This window comes from Aquarana catesbeiana, linkage group LG03 (genome assembly GCF_042186555.1).
Source record: "Aquarana catesbeiana isolate 2022-GZ linkage group LG03, ASM4218655v1, whole genome shotgun sequence".
Taxonomy (NCBI): Eukaryota; Metazoa; Chordata; class Amphibia; order Anura; family Ranidae; genus Aquarana; species Aquarana catesbeiana.
The window spans coordinates 169,678,538-169,693,758 of record NC_133326.1 but is presented as its reverse complement, the minus strand read 5'-3'; the positions used below and the strand labels follow the sequence as shown (position 1 = coordinate 169,693,758).

Genomic DNA, 15,221 nt, shown 5'->3' with positions numbered 1-15,221 from the left:
CCAAAAATCAATACGGTACACTATAGGGCTACAGCTAACACACTGAGCCTGGAATGCAAAATTGGGTGATTTTTCTCAAATCAGACAGATCCACCTGAAATCAAAAACCAATGTCTAGACATACATCCTGGGTTGAAGCCAATTATTATATCAGCATGTTTTGGGATTGTGGGAGGAAACTCGCACTAACGCATTGGAAAAAAAGAAAACCAATGCAAACAGGGTCCTAATGCTAAATATTTTGCCTTTTATTATATGTTCAAAAACTATAGCTAATCATTAGTCTCTACTTTCTCAATCAACAGTCTAAAATACATGCTGCCAGAAGCCTGAGTGAAATCGCCATAGACTTAACAGAGACAGGAACTTTAAAAACGTCAAAACTTGCCAATATGGGAAGCAAAGGGAAAATCATCAGTGGAAGCAGCGGTAGCCTGTTGTCATCAGGTAAGACTCAAATTTTTGTTTTAGGAGTATCTAAGAGCACTATCCTGGATTTGGGTGACTTTCTATAAGGTTCTCTAGAGCAGCCTATTTTAACCAGGGAAAACGTCAGTTTTCTTCAGAGGTGCCTTGGTAAAATGCCTAAAAATTGCCCAAAAGTTGTTCTAAAGACAGTGCAAATCGAGTCTCTTTTAACATGTTGACTTCATTTGCATTTGTGTTAAACTTTCTGATGCTTAGATTCGATCTATTGTATTGCTGCCAGTTTTAAGTTTTAAAGTGGGGCTTTGAGGGTTGTAATACATGATATAGCATTGCTTACTTTTTCATAAGGGGTACAGCTCTGGAGCTATCCTCTTGATGATGGGCTCACTACTTAGGAAAATCAATGAAGTCTGAATTTCTATCCTTTATGCTTAATCCATGTCATTGGTTTACTAGGCGAACCAAGGATCGCAATGTCAGTTTGGAGGGAGCACCTTCAAATAAAAGTTACTAGTGATGGCTCCCATATTTCTAACCTCACAAGTTTTCTTTAAACTTTACATATTTTGTATGGATGCTACAAATTTATACACATTGCTGTTTCTACTGTCAATTAAAATTGATAAGAGACTACACATACTATACTACTTCCATATGTTGTCCAGCTGCTACACATGGGCAGTTGATGCATGATATGCACAGATCTAAAATAAATACATTTAAAAAAATATATCATTATAGAAACAATTGAAAGTTGTCACAGAAATAGCACAACACAGGCCTGTATTGGCCTGCCTTGTGTTAGGTCTACCTAGACTAAAGTAATATAGGAGGTCCTAAGACCACTATACAACGGAAAAAAAAAGTTCAATAATTTTTTGGGTTGATGAAGTTGCAGCAAAAGCGGAAGCAGTGGCGTAACAATAGCCATAGCAGCCTGCGCGGCTGCTATGGGGCATGGAGTAGGAGTGGGCCCCCATTAAGGAGGCTGTTAAGGAAAACTAAACTGTTACATGTTACTGTTCCAGTATAGTTAGGTTGAGGTCAGACCGCTGGATGGCTGGTAGTCATAGAATATTGCCCTTTGAACTTCTGTTACAGGCTGAAATTAACCCTGTTTGCCTATTGCAGTTTTAACAGCCCAGTAATTCTCCTCCGCTTACAGCAGGACAGCTGACATCATTATGCTTATTTTTGCTACTACAACTAAATTTTTTTATCAACTGCTCTGATCCCCAATACTGTACTGACTATGCTGACATTGCAGTGTTTACATTTCTTTTTTTGCTTCATTCACCTCTGTGTTTAACATTGTGAAACGCTGATGTGCATTGTAGTGCATCGTTGTGGTGTGCTGCATAAAATTGCAGACATGTTTTCTTTTTATGCAGAGCACACCAATGCACATGTATGATAACAATCGTCTTCTATGTGCTCTTGCACTGAGCCTGTGTTGATCAAAGCTGATCAACCACTGCTCAATGCACCTGGTGTGAACAAGCCCTTAGGCATACTTTATGTTAAGATGAATTACACATCTTGTCACAATGACACTGTAAGCTGATTCAGAGCAACTTAGCCGGGGGGGGGGGCAATGGATTTTGTTATGGGACCCCATTAATCATAGTTACGCCCCCACCGGAACACTCCAGGCAGCGCTCCCAGCCATTGGCTGAGAGAGATGACTGGGAGCCAGTCAGCAGACTTTTCTCAGTCATGACACTTCGACAGAAGCCAACTGAATGGCCAGCGTCTGTCAAACCGGCTATAGTACACATGGGCTGGATGTCGCCCGGTTTCTATTGAATCAGCCGATGCCGCCCGACATTCGGCTTGTGTGTACAGGGCTTTAGACATTCTATTTTTACTAAAATTACTGTAAATTGCTCATGATCATGAGGGAAGTACTGTGATGAAATGTTGGTGTTTTACTAATCCAATATTCTAGGTTCAGCAGTTTTCTTGTGTTCTCTCTGAGTGGAAATGTCAGGCTGTAAGGCTCTTATGGAGGCTCCACTGCCTGGGCTCAGGGCAGATACATTTCCCAATCTGTAGACTGCTAAACAAGGGAAAACTGTCATAGAAAACTAAGCCCAGGTTCACACTTGTCCGGACACAGACATCGCATGTAATTCGCACCCGCACTGCGGTGCCGATCGCATGCAATGTATGTGCAATGCGAGTTTTATGGCTGAGCTCGCATTGGATTTGCAGGAAAATAGTGCAGGGATTTTTTTTCCCCACACTAGAATCGTTCCGATTCCTGTGCATGTTCACAGTTCGCACTGCGATCTGTGAACCGATGTGGGGGTGTCATTAACTTTGTATTGACACCCGCAGTGGTTCACAGATGGCAGTGTGAACTGCCTGTTCGAGAGATGCGATGCGGGAACCGGCGCTGAAATCGCGCTCGTTCCCGCATCGCATATATCTGAACCGGGGCTAAAGAATTTAATTTCATATAATCCTAACAGCACATTTTCCGTGACCATCTTTTTGGTGTCAGCACCAAGCTCTGGCAGGAGTTAGGACAGCCTTACAAACCTGAAACTTCTGCTCTGACACTGGGAGAATACAAGTAAATAAAAATGTAATCATTGACTTGTAAGGTTTTAGTATTATTTTAACAGTTTAAAGAGACCACAAGGAAAGGTTTAGTAATTGCATGTATCCAATCAATAAAATATGTACCATACTTAAACTTCAGAAAGTGACACATTTCTGAGAGATTAATGATGGCTCAAACAATTGCTACTGTAATATATATTTTTTTCCAGTTTGGGCATATTTAAAGAGGTTCTTTAGTCATTTAAAAAAAAAAATGAAAAGTCAGCAGCTGCAAATACTGTAGTTGCTGACTTTTAATAAAAGGACACTTACCTGTCCAGGGATCTGGTGCTGTCTTCCCCTAAGCTGGTTCTTCACTGGTCTTCAGGTCCCCGGTGCCAGCATGGTTACTGTGGGAATTGGTATTGCACAGAGCAACCAGCTACATTTCACCATTTATTTCAGTAAAAGATGCCAGTAAATGAAAGTATACAGATGACGTTTAATTGGTTATTTACAATATGTTTTTTTGAGAAAAAAGCGATAACTTATCATGAATCTGATGATTATTTTGAGACATGAAGCTGTTATTGTGATCCACGCTTCAGCCTCATGAGCTGACAAAATCAAAGTACCAGTCACCGGGTTTATATAAAGGAAAGCCAGGCTTGTTTTGTTCTGCTTTGGTCTGGTGAGCTGCACCTCTGTGCACTTTGGGAAAGCCTTATCACCCAATCCAGTGCCATGTCCTCCATTTTTATCATTCACGTGCCTTTTCCTGGACCGTAACGCTTTTTATAGTAAACAAAGGCGTGTGTGTTGTTTTCATTTTAAAGTTCATTGCTGTTTATCTGCCAAGGGAGACATTTCCACCCATTGTTATAAAGGCATTACAGCGACACAACATATTTTCCCTGCCACCAAGCTGCAATCTGTGCTGCAATTGTAAAAATAGGAATTTTGATTTGAGCATATATCTGTCAGCTCCAAACATTTGTGTTTGACATACAGATGTTTCCCTTCCAACCTTAATTTAATGTGTAACTAATGTGTGACCTTTTCAATCTACAGCCAAGTGCCCCAGCAACATAACAATTAGAACCTGATCCAAGTCATGTGTATAAATTTAGCTAGTCCTACGCTATGGTTTATCTTTAGTCACTGGGTACTATCTTTTTATGGACAATCAGATGCTGTTAAAGGGGACCTGTGATGAGCAACATATGAAGGCTGCCATTGTTAAGCTCTGCTTTAGAAAATACTAGTGCCTGGCTGTCATGTGTGTCCCTTCTTGCTTTATTATTTTTGAACAATAGACCTGAAGAAATGATGCCGATAAGAACCTCTGACTATCTATGACAAAGGACTTCTGACTAATCCTATTACTTTCCTGATCTGCATACTTGTTGTCACGTACTTTAGGTGTGAGCCTGACGTGCAGAGGGAGACCTCTCGTACAACCCCGGCTCAGAGACCACTGGAGTTGAGACAGTGGTGGAAAGAGCATGGTGGGGTAAGAGTGCCTGCAGGATTCTCTTTAGGTGCCAGATGAGAAGCTGGAACAGCTGGTGCAGGAGTTCTGCGGATGCAGGTCAGCAGGGGCAGGTCAGCAGGTGCAGGACTGCTGCGGATGCAGGGCAGCGGGTGCAGGTCAGCAGATGCAGGTATGCTGCGGATGCAGAGCAGCGGATGCAGGACAGCAGGCTGGAGCAGGGTCAGACAAGCCAGGTCATACACAGAAGAGCAATCAGCATAAACAGCAGGCAGCGAGTAGTCAGAGCCCAGGCTGGGTTTGGCAACAGGTGATCAGGCCAGACTGGAGATAGAAGCATTGTCAGGTCAAACACTGGAACGGAATACAAGCACAGAGTCAGGTTTCAGGGAACAGCTGCAGATCAAACCGCAAGGACCTAGTGAGCGTCTTTTATAGGCCACTAGGCGACAAAGTACGTCTAACATGTGTGCATGCGCACATTATTGCGCAATGTCCGTAGTTTGCGCATGCGCATTGGCACATGTCTTCTAATGCGGGTAGCACCTCCCTGACACTTGTAATGGGTCAGTAATTCCAAAAGTGTTAACTTCAGTTGGCATCCCAACCAAGTGTATAGTTTTTTTTTAGAAAGATGCATTGGCAATGGCAATGTTGCTCTTATTAAGCGTTTACATTATTTTTATTTTTTTTCCTCTTGTCCTGCTACACACAGCAGAAGAACAGTAGATTTATTATAATGGAACATATGTATGTTGTGTGTGAGTGCAATATCACCCTACCACACCAACACACAGAGACCCTAATTGCACAAACACATGGAAGAATACAGTCACACTGTAAACTTAATATAGTCCAGTTTAATGAATTGTTTCACACATATGTAGACATTTTTTATTGAGGTGTATGTTATATGTCTATGCAGGTGCTGAGGTTTTCATGCAATTCCACCCAAATGTAGTAAACTAGTGCAGATATTGTCTTACTTGCTTGCTTCCTACAGTATTGGCTATAATCATCCATATATCTATTATTTATGAGCCACAGGAATTGAGTTCATGTCTGGTCAAGGTGCTATATGGTTGGACTTTGTATGTTCTCCTAGTGGGTTCCCAGTAGTGTGCCCTGTAGTTTTCCTAACAGAACAAACACACGCATGAGAGTTTTTTCTTTTTGTTTGTTTTTTTGTCTTTTACCAAAAACTACCTCTGAGCGTGTTTGTTTCTCTACACAAAAAAAGACAGTCACTTCCAGCACTAAGGGGTCTTCTGTAGTAAAGGGCAACAGGGGCATCAGTATTCCAAGACTAGGTGAATGCTGCCTTCCTCAGATGGGGTAATCCGATGAAAACTACAGAAAACACAAAATGGAAGGCGCGCACACCTAATGCATTACCAATGACATTATTATACTCACAAAATGCAACTCCTCAATGAGCCATAAAATCAAACAGTATGGAAACATGTGCTAAATCACATCACGGGGTAAAATCTGATGCGTTTTGGAGGTGCACCCCCTTCCTCGGAGGTAGCTTACCTTGGAGGAAGGGGATGTATCCCCGAAACACATCTGATTTTCCCCCTGTGATGTGATTTAGCACATGTTTCCATATGGTGTGATTTTATGGCTCATTGAGTAGTTGCATTTTGTGAGTACCCACTTTTTATTGATTTTACCATTTAATAAATGTCATTGATTATGCACTAGGTGTGCACGCTTTCCATACTTTGTGATTTTATGGCTCATTGAGAGTTGCATTTTGTGATTACCCACTTCTTTGTGTTTGTTTCTCTGACTACAGTAGAAACTTTAAAGCTGGATTTACACTGTCACACAAGTCTGAATGGTTCCAAAACTATTCAATTTCACAGTAAGCTGCAGCACAATGAGATAAACTTGACATAGAAAAGGATGGAATTTCTACTTGTCCATTTTCACGCAAGACAATTTATGCATTTTGCTGTATGAAAATGCTTTACAAGTGTGAATAGTCCCTTAAATGCATTGCATGACTTGTAATAGGATCTAAAATCATATGATATATATGCTGCTGTATGACAATAATGACTATGTGGAATATGCGTGTATGAATCAATGATCCACCAAGTTGGAAAGGTGTTGGCTAACCCCTGATGTTATTTGCTGAGTAAGAAAACATATGCAAACGCCACGTGCATTCCACTTTTTGGAGTTTATCTAATAGATACTATTCAACGAATGTGCACACTAGAAAAAAAATAAAAATAAATTCACTATCGTCTGAGGGCCTTCAGTTCAGTAGGGTCAGAGCTGTGTCAGAGTTCCACTGCACTCTGTTGAAGCTATGCAGCTTGAGAAAGAGCAGGGATGCCTGAAACGGCACTGCTCTGATTTATTCATGTGTGAGCAATAAACTAAGCTCTTTCATGCTGCAACCCCCTTTGTGAGTGTATATATATATATATATATATATATATATATATATATATACAGGCATACCCCACTTTTAAGTACACAATGGGGTTTATTTACTAAAGCTGGAAAGTGCAAACTCAGGCTCACTTCTGCATAGTAACCAATGAGCTTCTAACCCCAGCTTGTTCAATTAAGCTTCGGTAATAAAACTTGGAAGCTCATTGGTTTCTATGTAGAAGGGAGCTTGATTTTGCACTTTCCAGCTTTAGTAAATAAACCCCATTGTCTACTTAAAAGTGGGGTTTGCCTGTATATATAATATGAATAAAAATGTACTAAAATAACAATGTTACGTGATGTCGTGCTATGTGTCAAAGCCAGAGGGATCGGTATATGTCTGTGTATATTTGAATTACTTTATAGCCTTATGTCATTAGACTCTTCAACAGAAAGCAGTAAAAGTCTCTAGAGAATATTATGAATCTGCTTGCTTTAATGCTTTTCATTGCAAATAGATAGAGTGTATCTCTGTCAGTGGAAATAGCTCATCAAGACGGATGTGAGCGGGTGTGCATCCTGTGATGAGCTCCCAAGGGTCCCGTGGATGAGAGAGTCCATTGTCTGCTCTGGTCTATTAGGATATCCTATTTGTTGTTCAGAAATATTGGATCATGTCTGCTGCTTTCTTATTTTTTCAGCTTGGGTTGTTGTGCAAAGCATCGCTAATGCATTCATAATTCCACACCTGCAGTGTGACTTTTATTTACAGCATATCTTATGGAAAAGGTTGACATAACTGCAAGCACTGTGTTGAAGCATAGGTAACTTGTTTCCTTATTTACATAGTAGATTTAGTGAATATTTTTATTCTCTGAAGGTATTTCGCCCAGGGTTATTGTTCACTCTTGATAGGGTTTCCATTCACTACAAGGTTCTTAAATCAATGCTTTCTTTTGTTAACTGTTATTAATATGAAAAGATCACCGCAACAGTCAAAGTAGAAGAACACTACCTTCATAATTAAGTGTTGTTGATCCTTAGTGTTTTGACCAGACCTGAGGAAGACTGGGTTGTAGAACCTGTATATTGACTGATAGACATAAACAAAAGATCTGCAGAAAGCTTAACTGTTTCTGGGATGCTAGATCTGTGGATCTGTTGGTGTACTTGTAGCAGAAGGCCGTTTTTTTTATCCTCAGAGTCACATCTTCTAAAAGCATTTCAGTTGTTAGTATCTGGAACAATTTTAAGTCTCTCAACAGTCATTGTAGCATGTGAAACTGTAATCCATTACATTGTTGACCATTTTTCATGTCATATATGTTACATAGTTACATAGTTAGTCAGGTTGAAAAAAGACACAAGTCCATCCAGTTCAACCATAAAAAAAAAAAAAAAAATATTGTACAATCCAATATACCCAATACTATACCCACAGTTGATCCAGAGGAAGGCAAAAAACCCCAGCAGAGCATGCTATATGGATCTACACATGGCCTATGTTGAGAGAAAATTAAGTTTATGATTGATGGGGTTCACTTGAGCTGTGGCTGATTGTCCTCCCAGTTGATAGTGTCTACATAATTCCAGGTCCAAAGCTACTTGGCAGAGCCAAAGGTATGACGCCAAAAATGTTTTTTAGCTACATGTAAGGGTGATATTCTGACCACCACTTTAAGGGGAGAATTCTTTCCTCTGCTCCCTAATTAATAAATTTAGCAGGGGTTCCCTAAGACCTGAAAACTATTTTAAGGGTTCCTCTCGGATAAGGTTGAGAGAGGGTATCTAGTAATATGTTTGACCTTTTTAGGATTCATTCAATTATGCTATAGTTTACCACTGAGATAACATGCTGCATAATATTTTGCATGTGCTCTCTTGTGATTTGATATCTTGTTATAACTGGTATGCTGTTTTATTGTTTTGCCATTCTTTTGAGGTGATAAGCAGATTTTTATGCAAGGTCCCAACATAGCAGCATTACCATTATTGTAAACCGATGAAATAGACTCACTGTTCTTGCTTTCTTCAGCTTCTGAAGATAATCTCAACAGTGCAATGTCTCCACTCAATTTGTCCAAACCTCCACTGGTGATAGATTACTAAGCAATAAATAGCACATTCTGGCACCAGTTTGAGTTGTAGCACTTGTGTATCTGCAAGCAATGATATGGTGGTGTGGATTTAACAGATGTCTGGTGGACTTGGCAGAACACCAGGTGATCTAGAAGCTTATGAGCAAGTGGGAACCAACACATTTCTTTTTTTTTTAGTTCTGTAATTAATATATAAATTATTACCCTTTTTGACAGTGGACAGTTGGGTTAACATGAAGTATGTTCATATTTCATTAATCTAAGGGGCTTTTATCAAAATGTTTAAATATATGTGTGGTAATTTTCCCTTAATATGTAGCGCAGAAGAGTACTTCAGCTATATGGAAAGTTAAATTTAAGGGTTGAAAGAGATGTCCAGAATAGATTGGTGTATCCGTACATAAATCCTGGTGCGTGTGTGTACCTATAGGCATTCCGACAATCTAGTTTTAGGATGGAAAATTGATCTCGAAGATGAACTTGTAGACTTTTTCCATCCATTATATCACAGTTCCTCAGTTACTTTGCACTCGTTTTTTTACTTCCTGGTGTTAGATGTTTTTGTCTTTTTGAAAATCTGTTATAAAAGTTAGGCTATACTAATGTATAAAAAAAAGTCTCTAAACAATTAAACGCCTCACACGTGCCTAAAATAGTGACTCATATAATTGACTGTATACTAAACAGATAAGTATGATTAGATAAAGTGATAGGTGTTTTTAATTGTACTAAGAAAGGCATAGGCAGGAGGAATGAAAGTGAACAGGCTGTTCCTATGGCCTGGGGCTCTTGCATGTTACAACATGATACCAGTTCAGTTAATATGAAGTAAGCATGGGCACTTTGTTGTGACCTTTTCAGTATAATGTTTCAGAAGCAAAAAATGTTATGTTCATCTAATGCTTTAGTGTGGTTACTCTGAAGGTCGGTATCCATACTGATGGACATGTAAAGACGTGCTACGCATGGATGTACACAACTGGTGCTATTAATTTTTGTTTGATCCTTTGCAAGTTTCATAACATATACAAGCTTATTTAATAAGGTATATTAGCTCACAGCAAACAGATTTGAGGCTGCCATAGTCTGATTGCTAGGCGCTACAATTTCCCATCAGGACACACGCATTTTTATAAATATCCCGCATTTTGCAAACTATAGAGATGTACATTGCATATTATATAAGCCCAAACGTAGACAACCAAAAATATTGTTTAGATACAAAGCTTCTATGTGTGAGTGGGCTATTACTAGGCATTATAATTCTAAGTATGATTTGAGGAAGGAGAGGAATTAAAATATTATTGGCATATGTTGTAATTGCAAAAACTTGTAGTCTAATGGCCCTCCTTTTCAAAATCAGAGCTCATCATGTTGACTCTTCTGAATTTTTTGATGTAGCATTTAAAACTAGTAATGAAATATTATCCTGTCAAGATTTTAGATTGTAAGCTCCTTGAGGGCAGGAACTGATATATACAATACAGTACAATATACATGTTATATACATTGTACAATATATATGTAAAAACGTTGCGTAACTTGATGGCGCTATATAAGTACCTGTAATAAAATAAAAAACAATCAATTCAGTTCTGAACAAATGCTTTAGAATTAAAGTGATTGTAAAGGTTTGATTTTTTTTTTAAAATAACAAACATGTTATACTTACCTGCTCTGTGCAAGGGTTTTGCACAGAACAGCCCCGATCCTCCTCCTCTGAGGTCCCCCAGCGGTGCTCCTGGCTCCTCCTCTTCATCGAGTGCCCCCATGGAGAGCCGCTCCCCCTGGGGGCACTTGTGCGGGCGTGCTCCCGAATCCCGCTGCTGCACCCATTGACACAGACAGTGGGACTGAGCCCCACCCCTGCTTCCATATCACTGGATTTGATTGACAGTAGTGAGGGCCAATGGCTCCTGCTGTTATCAATCTGTCCAATGAGGATGGAGACAGCGGCTTGAGCCACTCGGCTCGTGAACATCGCTTGAACGGATGATCTCAGGTAAGAAAAAGGGGGAGGGGCTCTGGGGCAGCTGCAGCACAGAAGGTTTTTCACCTTAATACATAGAATGCATTAAGGTGAAAAACCTGGATACTTTACAATCCCTTTAACAATGTAAGTGTTCAGACTTAACCAGTAAAGTGCTAAAGTTTGCGGCATTATCTTAATCAAATTATAGTTGAGTTGTTCAAAAAAGAGTGAGACTTTTGGAGACTGATCCATATAACATAATTTCATGTCCTCATTAGTTTTTTTGTTTTTTTTTAACTGACCTGCTTTGAATCATAGTAGCAAAGTATTGTTGTTAAACATGTCATGGATAAGTAACCAGGTGCTGTGTGCTAATCAATCGGAAATGAGCATATAATTGTGTAAGAAGGACCATGTCAGATATGCAATGTCAGATGCTACTACGTATGGGAGGCTGCAGGTTTCTCAATGAAATTGTTGTATGGAGGCTCCAGATGTACAGGCTGTAGTCAGCTGGCTATAGTGTAATCATTTGTTTGTTGACAGGTTCCCAAGAGTCGGACAGCTCACAGTCTGCCAAGAAAGACATGCTGGCTGCACTGAAATCCAGGCAGGAAGCTCTGGAGGAGACACTACGCCAGCGGCTGGAGGAGCTGAAGAAACTTTGTCTACGTGAAGCGGTAAAGATATGGCATTTCTTCCAGATTTCTGTGCTGTAGACAGAGCATGAATATGAACATTTCCAACTGTTGGGCATAAAGTATATGTGCAATAAAATGTATTTAATTAAAATAAATTACCGGTAAATTAAATTAAATTAAAATATTACTCACATACCAAACTTGTTATCCTACATATTCAGCATGCTTCTGTGGAATCTACATATTTACATTATAAAACTGACCATGGATAAAATCTATTGACTGGTAAGAGTATCTTACACCTAGCATTTAGATAGTCAACAAACCATTTTGCAGTATTCCTTCCTGGTGAGCACTTCAAGGCAGTAAAATCTACCATACTCAAGAAGAGAAAATCATGTCATGTGAATAATTTCAGCGATATTGTATTGTCATCCTAGGCGTGCACAGGGGATGTACCCTAATCACTACGTGCCGTGCTGATTCCCCCTACTGCCTAGGCTTCTCCTGTGTTTGTAGCCCCCCCCCCGCCTTCCCACCATGCAGTGCTGCTGGCTTTCCTCCTGTCCTCTCCCCCCAACTGCTGGGGGATGTTTCAGGATGGAGAGTGGTGAAAGTAGCTAGTAAAAATGTCATTTACCAGTGCTTTCCTTTTCTAAATGAAGACAGTGAATACATTCACTGTCTTCATTCATAACTGAAGCATAGTAAACTGGGTTTATTATGCTTCAATTTGTGAATGAACAGAAAGCCGCTCAGCACAGAGCAGTTCCCATTCATCCACTGTCCTGTGCAGCTGAGGCTGCAGAGAAAGGAATGTGTGTTTTGAGCTTTGGCATGCGTACCCTAATGCAATAGGCTGCGCACACCTATGTTCATCATCGTGTATAGAGACGAAACGTTGTGAGTGACAGATTGGGAAAACATTGCTATCAATCTGATGGCTTGTCAAACACTTGCTATATTTTCTATAGAAATCTACCCAAAAGCATAGGTGTGGCAAATCCTCAGTAGATTTGAGAGTATCCAAATACTTAAGGTTTGCAAAACTGTGATAATCTTTTGCAATCACACTTTTCCCTGCTAGGAATCACAAACATTTCCTGTAAGGAGCACTTTGGAAGCAAGGATTAAGGTGTGGGAGGAAAGCTGAACACAGGCAGTCAATGAAGAGTGACAATAGCCATGACAAAAACAATGAATTTGCTTACTGAGTAGGACTGCTATGGCAAACATTCCATTATGTCACTAATCATTTTTGAATGTACGCAAACTTCATCAGTTATAGTGAACTTCCCATTGTCTATATATAAGGTAATAATGATCTTGTGCAATAGTGCTAAAAATGAAAATAAGAATCAAAAAATAAATATTAATTATAATATATCAATGAAAAATGATAATAATACACTAATCTGGGACATCCAAAATGAAATAACATGTAATAGTATAGAAGTCCATATATTAATGTGTAACTCTTCTTCTATTCAGGCATCTTACTGAATACAAATAATCTCAAAATGATGTTTCTCATAAATAGAGTAGGTTGCCCGCAAGTCTATGTGAATAGGAGAAAAGGCATATACAACCCAAAATGGGCTCCCAGAACTCTCACCTCCAATCCTTAGACCATCAGCAGGCACTTCCTATGACTATACAGTGTCATTCATTAGTGAGAAACTCAGCTGATTGTTAAAGCTGTATTAAACCCAAAAGCAAACATTTATTATATAGCAGCTTACCATTCCTTAGATGTGATCGTTTCATTCATTGTTATTTTTTTTTTTTAGGCTTTCTTTCTTCTTTCATCTGGTGATCCAGCCAGAAAATCATTTTTTTTTTTCAAAAGAACAAACTCTCCAGCAGAATGTATCAGTTACAGAGATGATGCAAACTATTTAACACTGTCAGGGGTGCTTAGACTGATCATCTTTTATGTAAATTCTTTATCCCAAAAGGAAAAAAAAACTATTTGCTGTAACTGACTATAAGGTGTGAGCTGGAGTTTGGCTTCAATTTGTCAGAGTATTGAAATCTGCTAGTGCATCTAACACTCCCTTCCCCCCAGACTGACAATGCTGCTGCCCAAAGTTGCCCCCGTGCTCATTCATCCAGATTGGGGACCCTCTAATACAGGAGATGTGTTATTGGCCAGATCACCAGGTGAAAACAGAGGCAAAAAGCCTAAGAAAAGAGAACTGATGCAGAGGCCACATCTAATGATTGGTAAGCTGCAATATATAACATTTATGGTTTTGAGTTTAATATCACTTTAAGAGTAATCTAACCAAATATAAAATATCCTCATTTAATCCACTATCAAGTCATCATTAAATAATATAATTAAAAACACAGTTCATTTTTAAGACGCACTTCAATCAGTCTTTTTACTAGTCTCATGTAATCCCAGAATATCAGAATTTAGGCTAGGAGAGGAAGGGGAAGCATGACGAGACAATCAGGTCTTACTTGTACTGCACAGTTCCATGCAGTTACCAAATACAGCTTGCTGATTGGATAAGAAATTAGAGAGATGACCTCATCAGTAAGCTACCGCTCCTTTACTGTCCTATCAGTCTTCATCAGACTACGCTGCTTCAATAGTAGTCATGAAAAGAAAATTATCTGGCAGGAGAGTCTGGAATAAAAAACTGTATAAGAATTTGTTTTTTGGCAGGCAACATAGTTCATATATGTATTCCAACTGCGTGTTTATCAGTCTTCCTACTTTCACACTTTAAAATGGTTCTGGATCTCTTGCATTTATAACACTATAAAAATTCTCCATTACGGGGCTTGGATAAACACAGGCTGAATCCTACTAAAAGTACAAAAAGTACAGGTTTCCATGGAAAAATACAGAGGCTGCCATTGCTTGCCACTTTCTGAAAATACTAGTAGCATGGCTGTGTTTCTACTTGTTCTAGGTCAGTGGCTCAAGCCAACACATCAGTATGACAGCCAAGCAGTTAGCATTTCTCAAGCAAAGCTCAGAAATGGCACACTACTATACCCATAAATCCCCATGATGTCCTGAGCCCTTAAACTTGGGCCCTTCTTGTCCTTCTTCCCAAACAGAAGATCTATTGGGTACTGTATATAAGTTTGGTTATACAGTTCCATATCCACAAGATTTTAATCTAAGCCCTTCATTGTTTAATTTACCCCAGATGGGGTTGCAACAGCGAATGACAGCAAACATTAGACTTGAATTTCAAGAGCATTATGTCTGATTTAGCTGTGTGTTGATGGACTCTACTCCTAAGCTCTTTTCTGGATGTTTTATACCCATCTTTTCTTTTTGATTCTTTGTAAACTTGTACACTTTGCTACCCAAAAGTATTGTTGTTTTTTCTTATTCATATTCTGAATACTTTATTAATTCCAAAGGGAAATTACTAAGATACAGTTACATTCAACAAAGGCAACACAAAATTCATAACAAAGCACAACAATAAAATTACCAATAACAAAAATTAATACCACATAAAACTAAATTAATACTATACTGTAATCAGCCGTACCATCCTACTAAAATACTACATAGAATAAATAATACTGTTTGAAAAAATATCAGAAAATCAAACTACCAACATGCAAATATTATACCACTTTCTCTAACATTATCCAAAAATCATTATACATAGTTT

At 39.1% G+C, this 15,221-nt stretch overlaps 1 protein-coding gene across 5 annotated transcripts in view; it reads left to right on the top strand.

Moving 5' to 3' along the window:
- Positions 1 to 15,221, top strand: part of FRMD4A (FERM domain containing 4A) — a 566,280-nt gene that overhangs the window by 519,137 nt on the left and 31,922 nt on the right. For all 5 annotated transcript variants that reach the window (XM_073619521.1, XM_073619519.1, XM_073619520.1 and 2 more), the window contains exons 14-15: positions 306 to 447; positions 11,477 to 11,610. In XM_073619521.1, the coding sequence (XP_073475622.1) occupies positions 306 to 447; positions 11,477 to 11,610 (276 nt within the window). The remainder of the gene's footprint in view (positions 1 to 305; positions 448 to 11,476; positions 11,611 to 15,221) is intronic.